Source organism: Hylobates moloch, unplaced genomic scaffold, assembly GCF_009828535.3.
Source record: "Hylobates moloch isolate HMO894 unplaced genomic scaffold, HMol_V3 SCAFFOLD_1, whole genome shotgun sequence".
NCBI lineage: Eukaryota > Metazoa > Chordata > Mammalia > Primates > Hylobatidae > Hylobates > Hylobates moloch.
In genome coordinates, this window is record NW_026652276.1 from 144219927 (window position 1) to 144241276 (window position 21350).

General features: G+C 43.4%; 1 protein-coding gene across 4 annotated transcripts in view; it reads left to right on the top strand.

Moving 5' to 3' along the window:
* OSBPL3 (oxysterol binding protein like 3) overlaps window positions 1–21350 on the top strand; it is a 189109-nt gene that overhangs the window by 151716 nt on the left and 16043 nt on the right. For all 4 annotated transcript variants that reach the window (XM_032759091.2, XM_032759126.2, XM_032759116.2 and 1 more), the window contains 4 exons: window positions 376–513; window positions 13554–13617; window positions 17062–17140; window positions 18553–18697. In XM_032759091.2, the coding sequence (XP_032614982.1) occupies window positions 376–513; window positions 13554–13617; window positions 17062–17140; window positions 18553–18697 (426 nt within the window). The remainder of the gene's footprint in view (window positions 1–375; window positions 514–13553; window positions 13618–17061; window positions 17141–18552; window positions 18698–21350) is intronic.

Sequence of the window (21350 nt, forward strand, 5' to 3'; positions counted from 1 at the left end):
CCCTGAAGCCTTAGCACCATATCAGGATCCTCAGATACTGTCAGGCTTAAAAGTACTGGACTCAGCTTAACAGTCTCCAGAAACAGTGTAGTCCAGTTTAGAAATGTCATTGTCTTTATAGCATCTCCCAACTTTTAGGCATCAAGATAAACGGACACCTTTAAAACATTGGGTTAATTTGTTTTGGGGCCCAGATAAACATTATTTAAACCTACAATTTTAAACCTATGTTGGTTTGGTTGTTTTTAAACAACCAAAGACAAATCTTTGGATTTCTGAAAGAAAATCATAGAGGTTTTATTTTGTTTAGTTCTTTGTGAACAATGAAGCTCTTGGTGACACGGAAATGACAAAGTTCTTTTCTCTTGTCCTTAGGTATATGTGGCAGCCTTTGCCATATCAGCATATGCATCTAGCTACTACCGAGCTGGAAGCAAGCCATTTAATCCGGTTCTTGGAGAAACATATGAATGTATTCGGGAGGACAAGGGCTTCCAGTTTTTTTCAGAACAGGTAGATATACACCCTTTTTTGCTTGTTGGGAGGGGTTGCTTATGTCTCCCATTAAATGTGCTTCTGAAATATTTATGTTCCACCTTTCACTGGCTTCAAAGCAGCCAAGATAATTACAGTGCTTTTCAACATAAAGGGAGGGATCGATTTCCCTTCCACTGAAGCCAAGCCACCACCCAGGGGCTTGGTACCACCCGTAATTCTGCACACTTGCTTGGCTACATGCATTGCCGGTGTCCTTTCTCTTTAAAATCATTAGCACAAGGAATTTTGAAAGGATGAACATTGGCCCAAACTTCAATTTAGAGGTTTAACATCGCTCCCTAACACACTGACATCGTTATTCCAGAGCACGAATGCCCCCAGCAGAGTGGGTAGCGCCAGATATATGCGTTATTCTCAATTTTGATTTGAGAGGAATCATTCATTCATGTATTCATTCATTCACATCAATAAATTATTTCTAGAACGTATACCACGTGCCTGCCACTGTTCCAGGTGCTAGGATATTGCAGTGGGGTGGGGGTGAGGGGTCCGGACAGGAGTCCCTGCCCACATCTGATGGATGCACAACCTTGTACTCATGCAGCCTAAGGTTCCATCATGCTCTTGCCACAGAAGTAGCATAGAGTAATAACTCAGGCATCAGACAGCCTAGGATCCATCCTACCTCAGTTCTACCTCTTACTAGCATGATAACCCAAGGCAAGTTACATAGCTTCTCTGTGCTTTAGTTTGCTTTTGAGAGTGGAGAGGATGACAGTTGTATGTAACTCACATGGTTTTGTGATGATTCAATGAGACACTGTCTGCAAAGCACTTGGAGCAGCGTCTGAGACATGAAGATACATGTTATATGAGTGTTTGCTGTCATTATTGATGCATGCCAGCATAGTTTATAATGGTGGAGTGTTGGGAACATCTAAAATACTTGTCAACAGGAGATTATTTACCTAACATAGAGTGTATACATATTGAAATTAAAAAAAAAACTTCTCTAAGATACGCAGAAAGAAATTGTATTAAAATTATAACAAATTTAAAAAGTAAAATACACCCTCTCCCACCTTGTTAAGGTAGCAATCAAACACGTCCACTCTCTGTATATCCCTAAATCCCTAGGGACATTAAACTTCATTGCTTCTGTACATTTCTCACCTCTCAGTTCTTAGAGAACTGAGGAGAAAGGTGGGGGTGGATTGCTAAAATATTCTTTTATCTTGCTGCTCTCTTTATCAATGGATTTGCACTACAGGGAGAGGAGGGGAAGCGTGGGTTGGCTGAGAGACTTATGATGATAGTGCTTATCTTAACTGTAAATGATAAGGAGTGTTCTCTGGAACTCAAAATGAATATACAGTAACCCAAAGCACACTGTCAGTAGCTTGCCAGTTAGAAGCTAAAACAAGAAATTAAACATGGACTGACACTGGGGAAGTAGGGAGTTAAATCAGTAGTTAAAGGGAATAAGATAATCTGTGTGATTCAGAATTCATCTGGGTTATTTAAATACTGAACCTAAAATAGAATGAGAATAAATGAAAATATAATTTGGTTTCCATGGTATCATATGCACTCTTGTGAAAAAATAAAGGCCAAAAATAGCCTCAAACTACAGCAGACAATCAGGACAGGATGAATAGCTATAAGAAAAGAATAGTAACGTGAGCTGTGTAAAGTTGAGCTTCAGTCCTCTGAGCCCTGGTGGGACAGGGCCAAATTCAAGATCTGTTTGTGTATTTCCCATGGTGGCACAGGGGGGAGAAATCAGAGCTCCTGGGCACATGTGCACAAAGACAGAAAGAGGGTTACATAACTTAGCATTTAGTTCCATGAAATAAGCAAGAAAGAGAACTGGTTATTGTTAGTAGTTTAGGATGTGCTGGGTGTAGGATGTGCAGACCTGCCGGCTTCAAATCTTAACTCCACAATTTGCTCCATGTGTGACCTTACGTAAGTTCCTTCAACTTTCTCAGCCTCCCTTTTTAAAAAAAAAAAAAAAAAATCTACAAATTAAGAATGATAATGTTTGATTAATAGGTTGTAGTAAGGCTTAAACAAAATAATATACTGATGGAAATATTCAGTAAATGGCTATTGCTCTTTTTTTGTTGTTGTTGTTGTTTTTGAGACGGAGTCTTGCTCTGTCGCCCAGGCTGGAGCGCAGTGGCGCGATCTCGGCTCACTGCAAGCTCCGCCTCCTGGGTTCACGCCATTCTCCTGCCTCAGCCTCTCCAAGTAGCTGGGACTACAGGCGCCCGCCACCACGCCCGGCTAATTTTTTGTATTTTTAGTAGAGACAGGGTTTCACCGTGGTCTCGATCTCCTGACCTCGTGATTCACCCGCCTCGGCCTCCCAAAGTGCTGGGATTACAAGCGTGAGCCACCGCGCCCGGCCTATTGCTCTTATATTTAGTGGAAACTTCTATAATGCCTTTTTTTTTTTTTGAGACAGAGTCTCACTTTGTCGCCCAGGCTGGAGTGCAGTGGCACAGTCTCGGCTTACTGCAACCTCTGCCTCCGAGTTCAAGTGATCCTCGCACCTCAGCCTCCCAAGTAGCTGGGACTATAGGCTGGTGCCACCATGCCCAGCTAAGTTTTGTATTTTTAATAGAGATGGTGTTTCACCATATTGGCCAGGCTGGTCGCAAACTGACCTCATGGGATCTGCCCCCCTTGGCCTCCCAATGTGCTGGGATTACAGGCATGAACCACCATGCCTGGCCTGCAATGCCTTTTAATATAAAGTGTTAAGAATAGTAAGAGTTTGTGGGGTGGAGCCAAGATGGCCGAATAGGAACAACTCCAGCGTGAGCAACACAGCAGACGGGTGATTTCTGCATTTCCATCTGAGGTACCGGGTTCATCTCACTAGGGAGTGCCAGACAGTGGGTGCAGGACAGTCGGTGCAGTGCACCATGCGCGAGCCGAAGCAGGGCAAGGCATTGCCTCACTCGGGAAGCACAAGGGGTCAGGGAGTTCCCTTTCCTAGTCAAAGAAAGGGGAAACAGACGGCACCTGGAATATCGGGTCAGTCCCACCCCAATACTGCGCTTTTCCAACGGGCCTGGAAAACGGCACACTAGGAGATTGTGTCCCGCACCTGGCTCGGAGGGTCCTACGCCCACGGAGTCTCGCTGATTGCTACCACAGCAGTCTGAGATCAAACTGCAAGGCGGCAGCGAGGCTGGGGGAGGGGTACCCGCCATTGCCCAGGCTTGCTTAGGTAAACAAAGCAGCCGGGAAGCTCAAACTGGGTGGAGCCCACCACAGCTCAAGGAGGCCTGCCTGCCTCTGTAGGCTCCACCTCTGGGGGCAGGGCACAGACAAACAAAAAGTCAGCAGTAACCTCTGCAGACTTAAATGTCCCTGTCTGACAGCTTTGAAGAGAGTAGTGGTTCTCCCAGCACGAAGCTGGAGATCTGAGAACGGGCAGACTGCCTCCTAAAGTGGGTCCCTGACCCCCGAGCAGCCTAACTGGGAGGCACCCCCCAGTAGGGACAGACTGACACCTCACTCGGCCGGGTACTCCTCTGAGACAAAACTTCCAGAGGAACGATCAGACAGCTGAATTTGCAGTTCATGAAAATCTGCAGTTCTGCAGCCACCGCTGCTGACATCCAGGCAAACAGGGTCTGGAGTGGATCTCTAGCAAACTCCAGCAGACCTGCAGCTGAGGGTCCTGTCTGTTAGAAGGAAAACTAACAAACAGAAAAGACACCCACACCAAAAACCCATCTGTACATCACCATCATCAAAGACCAAAAGTAGAAAAAACTACAAAGATGGGGAGAAAACAGAGCAGAAAAACTGGAAACTCTAAAACGCAGAGCACCTCTCCTCCTCCAAAGGAACGCAGTTCCTCACCAGCAATGGAACAAAGCTGGAGAGAGAATGACTTTGACGAGCTGAGAGAAGAAAGCTTCAGACGATCAAACTACTCGGAGCTACAGGAGGAAATTCAAACCAATGGCAAAGAAGTTAAAAACTTTGAAAAAAAATTAGACGAATGTTTAACTAAAATAACCAATGCAGAGAAGTGCTTAAAGGAGCTGATGGAGCTGAAAGCGAAGTTTCGAGAACTACGTGAAGACTGCAGAAGCCTCAGTAGCCGATGCGATCAACTGGAAGAAAGGGTATCAGTGTTGGAAGATGAAATGAATGAAATGAAGCGAGAGGGGAAGTTTAGAGAAAAAAGAATAAAAAGAAATGAACAAAGCCTCCAAGAAATATGGGACTATGTGAAAAGACCAAACCTACGTCTGATTGGTGTACCTGAAAGTGACAGGGAGAATGGAACCAAGTTGGAAAACACTCTGCAAGATATTATCCAGGAGAACTTCCCCAATCTAGCAAGGCAGGCCAACATTCAGATTCAGGAAATACAGAGAACGCCACAAAGATACTCCTCGGGAAGAGCAACTCCAAGACACATAATTGTCAGATTCACCAAAGTTGAAATGAAGGAAAAAATGTTATACCCAAAGGACTATAAATCATGCTGCTATAAAGACACATGCACACATATGTTTATTGCGGCACTATTCACAATAGCAAAGAGTTGGAACCAACCCAAATGTCCAACAACGATAGACTGGATTAAGAAAATGTGGCACATATACACCATGGAATACTATGCAGCCATAAAAAATGATGAGTTCATGTCCTTTGTAGGGACATGGATGAAACCGGAAACCATCATTCTCAGTAAAGTATCACAAGGACAAAAAACCAAACACTGCATGTTCTCACTCATAGGTGGGAATTGAACAATGAGAACACATGAACACAGGAAGGGGAACATCACACTCCGGGGACTGTTGTGGGGTGGGGGGAGTGGGGAGGGACAGCATTAGGAGATATACCTAATGCTAAATGACGAGTTAATGGGTGCAGCAAACCAACATGGCACATGGATACATATGTAACAAACCTGCACATTGTGCACATGTACCCTAAAACTTAAAGTATAAAAAAAAAAAAAAAAGAGTTTGGGAGGCTGAGGTAGGTGAATCACTTGAGGTCAGGAGTTCGAGACAAGCCTGGCTAACATGGTGAAACCCCATCTCTACTAAGAATGCAAAAAATTAGCCAGGTGTGGTGTCACATGCCTATAATCCCAGTTACTCAGGAGGCTGAGGCAGGAGAATCACTTGAACCCGGGAGGTGGAGGATGCGGTGAGCCGAGATCGCACCACTGCACTCCAGCCTGGGCAACAGAGCAAGACTGCATTTCAAAAAAAAAAAGGGAAAAGAATAGTAAGAGGAGTGTTGACAAGGCAGAGAGGAGGCTGAGGAATGACTTGATGAAAGAAAACTAGAAAGGCATGTATCTATAATATATACTTTCTTATGTTCAAATAAGATATGCTATGTCTCCACTTCTGGTACAAGTAGTTTGAAGGGCACTTGATGTCGCTGGTGAGTCTCTGACAGAAAATGGCTATCAGGCAGCCAGGAGTTCTCACAGCTGGCTTCACCATGGTCATACCACCAGTCCTGATCATCATGGAGCTGCTTCATCTGTCTGGAATTTAGCCTGATGGTTGCAGATAGTTGGTTATTTTAATATACCTAAGAATGGATGAGTCTCTCAGGGATAAATTCACACTAAGCTTACAAGAGACTGATGTATAAACTAGAATGCTACTATATGCATTTACTGTGAAAAATAGACCTGCTATGGGGATCAGAAAGCATTGTCCAGTGTGACTAGGTATGATTTTCCCATAGGCAGATTACTTGGGGAGCCAGTAAGAACCCTAAGTGAGTGTACAGTGTGAAGATGCAGCTATGTGATTCAGTACACCAGGCAGCCCTCTGCCCCAGGAGTGGGAAGGTTGTAGGGCCAGGGCCTCTCTTTCTCTGGCCAGCAGGAGCCTATCAGCTCAGTACCCCTCTTTCCCTCTCCCGACCTTGTCTATTCTAATTTAACACATCTGAAGAGAGTGCCAGAGCATTTATTCTGTTTCCTGCTGGTACCTGGTATGGCTCTTTCTGCCTCCAGCCCAGGAGACAGTCTACCTCGATGGAGACAGCATGACTCCGCCCTTGTCCATTATGTGTCATTGATATACTTAAGCTCTCATGGCTTAGAGGTTTGTTTTCTTGTGCCTCTCTACAGTGAGTACAGGTTTCTGGATGACTAATATAATAAACTGGGCAAGCCCCCCAAGTTAATATTTTTGGGTCGAATTTTTTTCTAAGGAGGATGTTGAAGGAAATTATATCTCCAAGCTTAAGGACCTGGCAAGAAACAGCTTGGCTTTTCTTCTGAGTTTTCTAGACAACAGTCTGATTTGGAAAGCGATGACTGCCTCTGTCTTCCAAGCCCCTCGATTTTGTTGTCTTGTGTATTTGCTGGGTATGTGGATGTTCGAGGTGGTGAGCAGCCACAGGCAAGTGGAAGTCATTGCTGCTTGAGAGTTCGACTCCGTCGAAGCTTGCCTCTCTGTATTGTTTCTCGCCTAAAAGATCCAAAACCACAACATCAAAATGATTCATGTGGTCAGAAACCAGAGAAAGCATTTCTTGTTAAAAATTTTTCTTAGAACAAGTATTAGATTTGTAGAGTGCTCCGTGCATTCATGATCTTACTTGATCTCCAAAATGGCGCTCTGTGGACGGTGAGGCAGGGGTCAGTTACAGGCAAGGAAACCAAGGCCTAGAGGATTTGAGCTTCCCAGTGCCCCTCAGCAAATGCTAGAACCCAGCCCCTCTGTTTCCATCCCTGCCTCCTTTTCCCCTCACCCTTTGTGGGGTCTCTTGTGTGGACTCAGTGACTGTGCTCAGAGCTACTGGAGTACAGTATACACAAAGCAGCCCGTTGTGTGTGCTGTTCGTTCTCACCATGCAGAATCTCTCCAGACTCACATAGGACTTTGTTCTCAGTTCCTGTGGTAGGCTGGGGTGTGGCCTTTGTGAAAGAGGATGCATCAGGAGTGAGTCATAGACATTCCTGTCCTAGGTTCTGACCCTCTGGCTCTTCCACCTTCTCAGAGGTTTCCTTTGTGCCAAAAAATCCGTTTCAACCTTGACTTTCTGCATAAACTCACAAAAGGAGGAATTCAGAGAGGAAGGACTTCCCTTCTTTCCTTACTGGTCAGGGACTAAGTGTCCTCTGGCAGGTGATTCCCCGCTTGCTGCGTCCTCCTGCTGCCTGGCAGAGCTAGCACACTGGTTTTGAGCTGCATCAAGGGAAAAGATGGGTCAGAAAACTTATTTCAGTTGGCTATGTTCCTTTTTTCATACCTTTGGGAGAGTTTTGGTGTTGAAAGGATATGCAATTAAGCTATGGTCTAAAAGTAGCTTTTCCTAATTACATGAAACTTTAGTTGTCCAGATCATTGTTCATTTTAACCATTTACCCACCCCCCTGCATACCCTTGAGAGTGTCAGGAAAGCTGAGTGCAGTTATTAAAAGTTACTAAAATGTAAGAGATTGAAATGAAGATCTTTTCTTTTGCTCTACAGGCTCAGCCTTTCTTCCTTTTCTGTTATTTATTGGAGGACTCTGAGTCCGTACATTCTTGGACAGGCTTATACTTGCCACCCCCATCACTTCCTCCTTGCACACTCATGTCACCTCTGAATAGTCCTTGTATCTGCTAGTTAGCAGAGTTACTTATTACTGATTAAATAAGTAAAGACACTGTCAAAGGGTAAATTCAAGCCGTTCAAATAAAACCAGCAATAAATCAAATATGAGACAGCTAAACCATTGTTTTGTGGTTTTCTACATTTCTAGGTCAAGTCAGCACTTAATGTGTTTTTGTTTTTTAATTTTTTGCAAGAAGCCATGTGTTTATGAGGTAAGTGATTCACTCTGAACATGGGAGAAGGGAAAATAATTGGCATCTGCATTCTCCCCAAAATCAGGCCAGAATTCTTGGCATCATCCTTAATAGCTCTTTCTCTCATAATTCACATCCTCTCATCAGCAAATCCTGGGGTCTCCCTTCAGAAGCCTTCCTTGCCTTCCTTCTACAGCCAGCCATTTTCACTGTCTCTCCCATTTGGTGCTGGTCACCTAGCTCAGGCCGCTAAAATCAATGACTGGGATTACTGCAGTAGGACTCACTACTGGTCTCCTGTTTCCAGAGCCAATTAATTCCTTATCCAGCAGCCAAAGTGACTGCTTAAAACAGAAGCAGCAGCTGCTCTAAACCTTCCACCAACTTCCCAAGTCACTTGGAATAAAATCCAAAGTCCTGGCCATGGTCCACAACGCCCTCGAAAATCTCACCCTCAGACACTTCTCCTACTTTCCTCGCCTCCTCGTTTAGCTCTGCCACACTGGCCTTGCTTCTTCTGCTTCATACCAAGCATTTTCCAGCCATTGGCCTTTGCTGTGTCCCCTGCCTGGGACGTGCTTCTCTCAGATATCTGCATGGTTAACTTCCGAACTTCTCTCAGCCCCCACAGGTTTCCATTATTAGAGTCCTGCCCCACCACCCTGTCTGACCAGCACTCCTACTCACTGTCCCCACATCCTCATGCCCTGCTTTATTTTCCTTAACACACATTTCTACTGACAAATTATGTGCTGCTTATGTGTCGTTTGTCTTACCCACTTCCATACTAAGATATAAATTCCATCAGGGTAAGAATTTTTGTTTCTTTAGCTTATCATTTTACCCTTGGTGACTAGGATGGTGCCTGACACATCGCAGGCAATCAATAAGTACTTGATGAGTGACCTGGAAAGAATGGCCACTTGGTCCCCTCTCTGGATGACCTCTTCACCTGGCAATTGCCCTCTTTTTCATTATTGCCCTGTATTGCTGCAGGGAAATCAGGACCTAGGAGGACTGGATAGTTATGCCTTGGAGCAGTTGCAGGGGAGAACTAATGTATTGAAGGGCTACTTTTCTAAATCTGAAAAATAAAAACTTACAAAGTACAAAAATACTGAAAATATATCCTTTTCCTATCTGCTTCTCCCTTGACCTCTTATATAAAGTGCATTCAAAGCATAAATTAAAAATGATTAGGTCAAGGTAAAGAAAGGCCTCAGATATATAAATAAATTATAAATTACCAGGATTCTTAACTGCCAGGGGAACTGTATTGGGGCTTGTAGAAAGAAAGATAGATACATATACATGTGTTACCATATAAATACTTGCATAATAAAAACCATGTGTACTGATTTCTTGAATGCTTGGGCATCCTTACCAATCAAGAATTGTTCTTCTTTGATTGGAGAGGAAGTGATAGGGAAGAACGCTTAAAAAAAAAAATGTCTAAATTGGGTTTATTCAACAGGCTAACAGACAGCATCTCTTCTAGGGCTGGGTCAATTCAGACAAATGCATCTACTGCCCTTTTTCCCTGAGTTAAAATGTAAGGAGAATACAGACTCAACCAAAATCCTACAATAACAAAGACAGGTTAGATTCTGCTCATTATTCTCTACTCTAATAGATTTTAGAAAGATTGCCATCAACAAAGATTAAGTGATTAACTGTGAATTACCTTTTTCCATGGGCATTGAAGTTAATCAAAGCCTTTGTATAATTTTTGCAAGTTGGCCAGCATCCGCCGCCACCTTTGATGCTAAGATTTGAAGAAGACGTTAACAGCAGATGTTAGAATCAGAGCATTTTGAAGCCAAGAGGGATCCTCACACCTCATTTTACAAAGAAATATGTGAGACTCAGGTTGGAAAGGTCAAATTCAAAAGATTTTTTTCTCTAAATGTCCATGAGAAGGAACCTTAATGATGTGTCCTGGCTTTGGGGAGGGACACGAGCCCTGGATCTGGAAGAGGATGACGCAGGTTTGGAGTGCTATCTTTATCACTCATTAATGGTGTGGCATTGGGGAAGCTCTGCTGGCCAGAACCCCTATTTCCTAATTTATAAAATCTGGCTAACCAAGATATAAGGCTACCATAAGAACTAAGTGAAAATACACTCATTTTAAAAATCTGTATTTTGATTTTTTAAATGAGTGTATTTTCACTTAGTCTCTGCCTAATCCACATCAGCGTATGATCCTGGACAGTTTGTATGTGTTCTCTTTTTTTAGTCGGCCAAGTCAGTGGAATCAGCCTTATTTTACAGATGAGGTGACAGAGGCTGAAGGGATTGAAAAGCTGTGAAGGTCATACAGCCAGCAAATGATGTTGCAGTCAGGGCCCAGGTCCATGGAACAACAAAAACCTTTCCCTCGTTCCTGGACACTAGTGCAGCACGTGGCAGATGCTCCAGAAATAGGAAATATACAAAATAATAATAATAAGCTATCAATGTAAATCTCCCCAGAAAGCTTTGTAAAACTCTTAAAAGCAATGTGGGCCAAATAAACCATTCCCAAAGGCCTGCGTAAGCCATAAAGAAATAAGCAAAGTTACTGATATTTGAAGGTTGAGACTTATTCAGAAAATGTGTTGAACCCATCTAAACATAATCTGCTAAACATTCATTCATTATCTAACACAATAGTTTAAAAAAATCAAGGTTGGGTTTTTATGAGATGGTGTATACTGTAGGGGTTCTTTTATAATTCATATGGATAGTATATTTATCCCTGCTTTATGGGGTTTAAAATTATTACAGAAGAGGTGTATGGTTTTTATATACTGTGTTTACATTCGGCCATACCTGTAAAGATGCCAAATTCTTCATCAAAGCTATAGTGCTCCTCTCCCACATTGCTACATTGTTTTTGTGGGATGAATATAATCTACTTCATAATAATCCACTTTAAAGTATGTCTACATTATGGGAGAGAGGAACATTTCATAACTTTCCTTCCATTCCATAGCGGGTCATGCCAGGTGGGGTGGAGAAGTGGGGAGTGGGGATTGTCTTGAGCTGGTTAATGGTTATTATTATTATTATTATTATTAGATAGTGTCTCACTATGTTGCCCAGGCTGGTCTTGAACTCCTGGATCCTGGGCTCAAGGGATCCTTCCGCCTCAGCCTCCCAAGTAGCTGGGATTACAGGGCTGTGCCACTGCACCTTGATTTTGTTTTATATGATCCTATGGTTTCAAAGCTAGCTCCATTGTTTCCATTGAGAGACAGCTAGTGAAGAAAAGGAGAAGAATGTAGCATTTTTTGATATAAGGTATCTCCAAGTGGTAGGATTTTTTTTAAAAGACAACTGGATATGGTGGCTCACACCTGTAATCCCAGCACTTTGGGAGGCTGAGGTGGGAAGATCACTTGAGGCCAGGAGTTCCAGACCAGTCTGGGCAACATAGCATGACCCCATCCCTACAAAAAGTGAAAAAATTAGCCCGGCGTGGTGGCACATACCTTTAGTCCCAGCAACTTGAGAGGCTGAGACAGGAGGATCACTTGAGCCCTGGAGGTCGAGGCTGTAGTGGGCTGTAATTGTGCCACTGCACTCCAGCCTGGGTGGCAGAGTGAGACTCTGTCTCAAAAAAAGAAAAAAGACAACATCAAGGGAAATCAGAGAGTTACATTATGGGATTAGGTTTCTAAGTCAGTGCTTGAAGTGAAAATTGCCCTTGAAAATCCCACAGGCACAGAAGGGCTCACGTTCTTAGGAGGCACGTGGGAACTAAGACAAACCAAAGAGCAGCAGATTTGGGTCTCCTGCTTTGTATTGCAACTGGCGTTTATGTTCATTGAGGAATCTGAAAGATACCTACATGATTTACATCTGTGTCTCTACCTTTCTTTGGCCCACACTGGTATGGCTGTAATCCCATGAGTCACATCTGGGTGTGGCGTGTGTGACCGCGTCCTCCCAGCCCTGCAGTCCTCCTGCTGGAGGCCTGGCATACAGAAGTAGTTTTCAAACCATGTTCCTCAGCTGAGGGTCCCAAGGAAGGTGAACAGCTGTGGATTTGTCACCCACTGCCCTCCCTTCCTCCTCACCTGTTTATCTCAAGCAAGGGCTCAGTGTTCTGGGTTCTTGATAAGATGGGTTTGAAAACTGTACAGCTGCTTAAAACATTTTTTTTTTCTTTTTTTTGCAAAGTTTGAAACCAGTGAGGTAAACCAAAACTGCTGGGACTTCCCTGACTATCGATGTGGCTTGGGAAATGTTACTTAATCTTTCTGGTTTCAGTCTCTTCATTTATAAGGTGCAGGCTTTGAGCTAGATACTCTCAGTGTAAGACACCTCTGTTAAGAATCAGCTACATCAGAGAACTTTCTGGAAACACCCCGGCAGCATCACTGTGGTTTCACCAGTGCTGACTTAGAATGACAGCATATACACCTCTCAACGTTCCCTGAGTGGGACTGAGATAATGAGGAAATAGAGGGAGGAGCCGTTTTCTCTTCAGCCTCTTCATTACTGAATAGAATGAGTAATGACCCCTTGCCAAAAGGCAGTCTGTGCTCCAGGGGATTCTCTTTTCTGAAATGGGATTACTTATTTGCTCAAGAAAGTTTTTATCTTGACAAAAAGTAAATAAGATTTTCTTAACAGTTGACTAACATTTCCTCAACAATTGTGTGTTAACCTTTTTTTTTAAATAGAAACATTCTTTTTAAAAAAATTACCTTGCATCGGTCTTCTTGTAGGTGATTTGAAAAGAGGCTGGACTTTATGATGCAGAGTTTTCAAGAGTTAAATTGGCTAAGCCCAAGGAAGAGCATTTTGGGTTGCATTTAGAATACTTGTTATTTGATATCTTAATTAAAACATCTGCAGCTACTTTCAGAACAGCTGACGGAGATGTTGACATTGGTAGCCAATGTCAGATTATATGTTATGGATGAGCAGTCCTCACATGTCCCTGTTTTTATTTTTATGTCTTTCAAAATGCGCCTCTATCCTCATCACTCGCCACCTGGCCGCCCTCCCACGGAGGCTTCAGGAAGCTTCCGTTCAAGGGCCTTCCCCTCGCCCTTGACCAAGCTGAGCCAGCGGGAGCTGACTGTATCAGGAGCGCCCTCTTGAGGACAGACTTGTTGAGGGAAACTAAAGAAGTTTTTCCTTCAGTTCAGCACTGCACACTGTGTTACATCTCAGTGCAGGGCAGAAAGAATGGATTTCATTAGACGCAAAAGTTCATTCATTTTTTGTTTTTCTGTCCTTTGTTTCCATCAGGTCAGCCACCATCCGCCTATCTCTGCGTGTCATGCTGAGTCTAGAAATTTTGCTTTCTGGCAAGGTAATGTGCTAATACATTTTACTTCCATCATATTGTGTACTATTTTATCTGTGTATTTTATCCAAGAATTGCTGTCAATTCTTACTGAGATCAAAAGTGGTCCTTGGATTTGGGCCTGGTTGGAAGGATCTGCGCCACCTGTTCTTGCCCCTCATCTCTCACTTAGTTTATCTGAGCCACCTCCATTTATTTCTGTAACTTTATCTTATGTAAAAATCATTTGAAACGCCTCACATATTTCAAGAGACACGAAATATTTACAGTTGTTTATCAGAGTGTAGACAGCAGAGGGGTTTTCTGCTTTTGTCAAATTTAAATTTTATTTCTGAAGTCGTGTTTTACATTGCTTACTTCTTTTCATTTTTGAGATGATTGTTCCTAAAATTTCGTTCAGTTTCTATTTTGAGTTGGGGGTGAGTGGGTAAATCTTCTAAAGAATAAATAAGGCTATAGATATTTCCTAGATGGATTAATTTTGTTAATCTCTCAATTTATTAAAAAAAGTGTACTGTAGAAGGAAAATATAAGCATCCTAGGTTTTTAGACAGTGAGCACATATACATTTTAAAAATATTTTTCTCTGCTCCTAGTGATATCACATGTTGCCTTTACACACACACACACACACACACACACGCAGTCTAGTAAACTTTAAAAGTACAAAACAGTATACTGTAACCCCCTTCCTCAGCCACTCAGTTTCTCTCTTTGGAGGCAATCAGTATTTCCAGTTTAAAGTGACAAGTACCGTGGATTTCTTTCTTCATCTTTGCTATTAAAGTTTAAAATTGAAACTGCTCTCTCACCAAAACCCTCTGGAAATATTCCCATAAGGTTCCTAGCCTCCTAGTTGCTAAATCTCACTCATGCTATAAGCACCTCTTCTTTGTTTTTTCAAAAGTTGGATTTTTTTTTTTTTGAAATGGGGTCTTGGTCTGTTGCCAGGCTGGAGTGCAGTGGTGCGATCTTGGCTCACTGCAACCTCTGTCTCCCGTGTTCAAGTGATTCTCCTGTCTCAGCCTCCCGAGTAGCTGGGACTACAGGCATGCGCCACCATGCCCAGCTAATTTTTGTATTTTTAGTAGAGATGGGGTTTCACCATGTTGGCCAGGATGGTCTTGATCTCTTGACCTTGTGATCCACCCGCCTCGGCCTCCCAAAATGCTGGGATTACAGGCATGAGCCACCGCGCCCAGCCAAAAGTTGGATTTTTTTTTTAATGCGAGGGGTCTTCTCAAAGTAGTTCCGTGTGCTCCAACATTACATCCTTCCCTTCTCAGCCCTTCCTGAACATCCTTCTCCTAGGCCATCCTTCCCCATCATCCTTTTCCTGAGCAATCCACCTACTTCCATGGGCCTAGGATTCCCAAATCTTGCTTTGTAACCCAGCCTGACATTTCTCTGCCTTTTATGTAGGTTGTGTAAACCATTTTCGTTTGTTGTGATTGTAGATGTAGCTGGGCTTAAATCTGCCCTCATGATGTTTCTTTTCTGTTTGTCACATCTGTTCTTTGTTCTCCTTTTCCTCTTTCTCTGCCTTTTGGATTGAATAATTTCTATCATTCTCTTTCATCTCCCCTGTTAGCTTATTCGCTATACTTACCTGTTTTGTTTCTTGTTAAAGTTGTTACTTTAGGATTTATATTATGTATTTTTAATATCATCAAATAATATTATGCCAGTTTCATATAGTGAGATTTACAGAAGTATACTTCCATTTTCCCTTCCCAACCTCTCTACTATTTTTGACATACATCTTCTGTATATCATAAACCATGTAGTACATTGTTAATACTTTTGCTTTAAACAGCCAGCTATCTTTTTTTTCTCTTGGTAACAATTTTATGAACATCTAACTTATATACCATATCATTCACCCATGTAAAGTGTGCAATTCAATGGTTTTTATTCACAGAATTGTGAATTTAATAAACTGTGCAGTTATCAGCGCAGTTAATTTTAGAACATTTTCATCACTCCAAAGAGAATCCTCTTTAGCAAATATTACCCTCGCCCTCTGCCACCTACCCCATTTCTCTCAACATTCCCCAGCCTATAAATGTGTCTGTTTGGGGCATTTTATATAAATAGGATTATACAATATGAGGCCCACTGTGCTCGCTGGTCCCAGCCCCACCTCTCTCACCTGGACCCCAGCCAGGGCTCCCCACTGTCCCCCCTGCTCCCACCCTGATTTCTCTGTGGTCTGTAGATCCTCAGTGCAGCAGCCAGATGGGAACCTCTTGCTGTTCTTTTTCTATTCCCTGGCTTCTCTGTTGGTACCACCATTCATTGCAAGTTAGAGAAATCTGACATTGTTCATAAATTCTCTCTTTTTCAGTCTGTATCTGACTTGTCACCTAGTTGTGCCTATTTCTTCTTCTTTAGTATTTCTGGGCTCGCTGACTTCCCCACGTCTGTTGTCTTGGTTCCCTTCATCCCGTTTGTTATCCCCTGGGCAATTGCAGTAGCCTCTTAACTTGTCGCCTTGCTTCTCCTCTCTCCTACTCCTGTTTGACTCTCCATATGGCTTCTAGTTGCCTTTGCAATTATTTCCACTCAGTGCACACAAACCAAACTCTTAGCCAGGCTTGGACTGCCCATTGTTTTCGTTTTCATTTTTTTTTTTGGCAGAATCTCACTCCATCACCCAGGCTGGAGTGCAATGGCATGATCTTGGCTCACTGCAAGCTCCACCTCTCGGTTTCCTGCCTCAGCCTCCCGAGCAGCTGGGACTACAGGCACCCACCACAATGCCCAGCTAATTTTTGTATTTTTAACAGAGAAGGGGTTTCGCCATGTTGGCCATGCTGGTGTCCCAACTCCTGATCTCAAATGATCCACCCACCTCTGCCTCCCAAAGTGCTAGGATTACAGGCATGAGCCACTGCACCTGGTTTTGTTCTCAACCTTTCTACTCTTCTCTAGATAAGACAATCTGAGACCTATAGGACAGAACCACACTATGTGACTGTGTTTTCCTATACTTCTGTCCCCTCAGACAAGCTATTTATTTGGCCTTAAATTGCTTTTTCTCTGCCCAGTGAACTCCTGCTTATTCCTCAAAGCCCCATTTAGATGGCCCTTTCTGACAAGCCTCTTCTGATGCTTTCTCCAAGCATATTTGTCACTCCTTCTTCTCAGGTTTCATTTTACCTTATAACACACTCAGTTATAGCCTGGGCCCCTCTGTGTGCTTACTTACTTGTTTTCATTTCTTGCATTCATGGAAAGGACTTTATCTTATCATTTTAGTTTCTCTGATTCTGCTCCAAGGGCCCATGGGGTTGGTACTTATATTTTATGAAAAGTTATCCTATACAATAATTGACTTGATTGTGAAGAGGTTGTACTGTATAGTGATTGATCATTTATCTAGCCTAGGAAGTATTTCATCTACCTAACTCTCCTGCTAAAAATGTAATATTTGGTATTTCATTTCAGATGTGAGATGGAAAAACAAATTCTGGGGCAAATCCATGGAAATTGTTCCAGTTGGCACAACCCATGTGACTCTGCCAGCGTAAGTTCTTCTTCTGTGGTTAAGGAGCTTTATGGAATTTAGGGCTAAGATTTTGCTTTGGGGACAGGATGCCCACCCCCGCCCCCGGCAGTTGCACTGAGTGTGTGTTTTTTCTTTTAATCTGTCTGACAGGAGGTTTAAATGTTCCTCCTTTTGGCAAGCTCACTTTTAAAAAATGTTTCTCCCTCGAATGGAAATGCCTCCTGGAGACCAAAGTTCCCTGAACAGATGCTTATTAAAAACTCATTTCCACTTCCTAACAAGATTAAGAATGGTGGTTTTTAGCTGGGCTCAGTGGCTCACATCTGTAATCCCAGCACTTTGGGAGGCCAAGGCGGGCAGATTGCTTAGGTCCAGGAGTTTGAGACCAACATGGGCAACATGACAAGACCCTGTCTCTAGAAAAAATACAAAAATTAGCCAGGCATAGTGGTGGCATGCATCTGTAGTCCCAGCTACTCAGGAGGCTGAGGTGGGAGGATCATTTGAGCCTGGGGAGGTTGAGGCTACAGTGAGCTGTGATCGTGCCACTGCACTCCAGCCTGGGTGAAGGGGTGAGACCCTGTCTCAATTAAAAAAAAAAAAAAAGAAGTGTTTTTCTTTATTGTGCTGCTTTGCTGTCAAAATCCCTTTTAAGAAACATATGGCCTTGATCTGATAGGGATGATTGATACTTATTTATAAAGCAAAATGCTTCTGAGCAGGGACTCTGAAACTGGACTGCCGAGATTCACCTGCTCACTCTGGCACTTACTAACAGCGAATCCCTGGGCAAGTTACTTCACCTTTCTCATCACCAGCTTCCCCGTCTAGAAAAAGAGAATAATAAACCACCTACTTCCTAGGGCTATTGTGGAGATTAAACAGATAATGTACATGAAACACCTAAAATAGTTCTTAGCACATTGCATATGTTTCGTAAGTATCTGATCTTATTATTAATACCATTTTCCTCATAATTATTGAATTCCATAAGTAATATCTGAATACTTTCTCATCATAAAGGATGCAGGCAATATATGTTTAGCAGATTGTATAAAACCTTCATCCCTTCCTCAAGCTTCCCTTTCCTAGTTCAGCAACATTAGACAAGCCCCTCTGGCTCTGAATTGCCTCCTCTGTCAAAGGAGGGAGTGGGCTGTTCCGAGAGACCACCAGCTTCTAGTGAAGCCTCTGGTAGCTTTCAGAGTGCAGAGTCTGAATGCTGTCATCCTCCGTGGCGTGCACGCCTCCTTGGAGAGTGGAAGCTCCTAGAACATCCAGCGTGGCATAGACACTTAGTCGGTATTGCTTCTGTGAATAAAGGGATGAGTAATGCATTACATGACTTATTTTATAAAAGAGCAGAGTTTGTTTGCATTTGCTGCTGGCTCTTCTAGAAATTGGTACTTCTACTTTTTCCTTCTTTTTAGTTTTGGGGATCATTTTGAGTGGAACAAAGTGACCTCTTGCATCCATAACATCTTAAGCGGGCAGAGGTGGATTGAGCACTATGGAGAGATTGTCATCAAGAACCTGCATGATGATTCCTGCTACTGCAAAGTGAATTTTATAAAGGTAACTCCAGTGACTCTCTGAGCTCTGACCCTGGAAGGGCTGTGGCAGAGCCAGGGCCCCAAAGCACAGGGCATTTGAGAGATTTTTTGCCTTCACCTTTATGCCAGCAGGCAAGCAATGCCTGAGCTCCTTGGTCCCAGCTGCACCTCTGTCACCTAGACCAGGGCAATGGCCCCTCCTGGCCTCTTACTCCCCTAAGGTCTGTCCTCCGTACAGCAGCCAGAGAGACCCTTTTAAAACATAAATCACCATGCTGCAGTATGTATATACCTTGACAGCATTATGTTGAGTGAAATAAGTCAGCCCCAAAAGGACAAATATTACATGATTCCACTTCTGCGAGATCCCCAGAGGAATCCAGTTCACAGAGAAAGAAAGCAGAATGGTGGTCGCCCAGGGCTGCAGGAGGGAGGAAGGGGGAATTAGTGTTGAATGGGTATAGAACTTCAGTTTGGGAAGATGAAAAACTTCTAGAAATAGATAGTGGTGATGGTTGCACAGCATTGTGAATGTATTTAATGCCACTGAATTGACCCTTAGAAATAGTTAAAATGGTCAGTGTTACATTAGGTATGGTTTACCACAGACTTTTATTTATTTATTTTTTTTGAGACGGAGTCTCGCTCTTTCGCCCAGGCTGGAGTGCAGTGGCTCGATCAGTCTCGGCTCACTGCGAGCTCCACCTCCCGGGTTCACGCCATTCTCCTGCCTCAGCCTCCGAGTAGCTGGGACTACAGGCGCCCGCCACCACGCCCGGCTAATTTTTTCTATTTTTAGTAGAGACAGGGTTTCACCGTGTTAGCCAGGATGGTCTCGATTTCATGACCTCGTGATCCGCCTGCCTCGGCCTCCCAAAGTGCTGGGATTACAGGTGTGAGCCACTGTGCCCGGCCACCACAGACTTTTTTTTTTTTAAATGTCATGCTCTATCATTCCTTTGAGAAAAATCCCCCAACAGCTTCCATCTTTCTCAGAGTTGAAGCCTGCATCCTTATGGTGGCCCGCCAGGCCCTGCACAGGCTACACTCCCCATCTCCACCCTTTCACACACATACTTGCACACTTGCAGATACACACGTACACACACACCACCTCGTTCCTCTCCAACCTGAACTTCTCCCTCTTTTTCCCCACTGTCCTCTGACCACACTGGCCTTCTCTTTCTTCATTTCCTTCTGCTTGGGCAGCTGTCCCCAGATCCTTCCATCACCAGCCCCATCCTGTCATTCGCTCCTTATCGTGTCCCATTTTCTTCAGAGTTCTTATCAGCGTCTGAAGTCAGCCTGCTCATCACTGCTGTGTGTGTTTATTTTCTGCTCTCCATACCCTCCTCATCATCCTTGACTCCAGAAAAGCAAAACCTAGTCTATCTTGCTCACTTCTGTAGCCCTGATTCCTGAAATGGTGTCTGGCACACATGAGAGACTCATAAACATTCAGAGAATAAATGGAAAAATTGGCCAGAGGCAAAAAGTATGGAATAGTCTCTCATTTTAACAGCCTTGCTGGCAGCCCTCCCCGCTTTCTCTCCCTCCTAGATTCCTTCTTGCTCTTAAAAATTGTATGTACTTAAAACAGCTTTAAAACGTGGCCCTCCTCAAGGAATATTTGCATTTAAGAGAGATCGAAATAATAAGCAGAGAGATGAGGTTTTATTGTGGAACTTCATGCAATGCCTCTCTGCACCACCTGTAACCTATAGGGAATACTTAGGAAGAGGTGGATTAGGGTCTTTATTATAGCCTCAAACTGGGTTATAGACAGACATAAAGCCCATAGTGACCTTACATGTGGGACAAAATAAAAATGACCCTACCTTGAAAGCTTTATCTGAGCTCTCTGCAAACAGAAACAAAAGGCAACCTGAAGCAGGGGTATATTACCTGTGACCCAGGTGAAAGCCACATTGCTCTCAACATTTTCTCCAAGGAAATATGCTCCACTCCCGTATCTGCCACCTACCTTGTTCTCATTCACTTACGTGCAGAAAATGGGTTGTATAGTTATGAGAGATGAACGCTGGGCATGTCTGGTGTTGAAAGAGACGCTGCAAGTGGATGCCACACTCGCTTGTGGAAGGTGACAGTGTCCCTTGATGCCTTCCAGCAAATTCTCAGCACTGGATTTGTTGGCAGATATCTCTAAGGGAAAATCTGACACCTGCTTCGGAATAAACTTAAGAGCCCGGGTGCCATGGCTCACATCTGTAATCCCAGCACTTTGGGAGGCTGAAGCAGGAGGCTCACTTGAGGAATCTGACAAGACCCTATCTCTACAAAAAAATTAAAAATTAGCCAGACATGGTGGCATGCACCTGTAGTCCCAGCTGCTGAAGAGGCTGAGGCAGAAGGAGCACTTGAGCTCAGAAATTTGAGACTGCAGTGAGCTGTGATTGCACCACTGCACTCTACCCTAGGGAACAGAGTAAGACCCTGTATCAAAAAAATAAATAAACTTAAGAGTCTCAGTAGTCTTTTTTTTCTTTTTGCTTTTCCTTCATTCTTACATGGCTGGAGAACTCAACTTTAAATTTCTAATCCAGCTCTGAGACACTTCCATGCCCCACCATTTTTACCACAGCCTTGAAATGCAGAAGCTGAACTACCAGAATCTGACCTGAAAATGCCATTCAACATGATTAGTTTCCAAATAT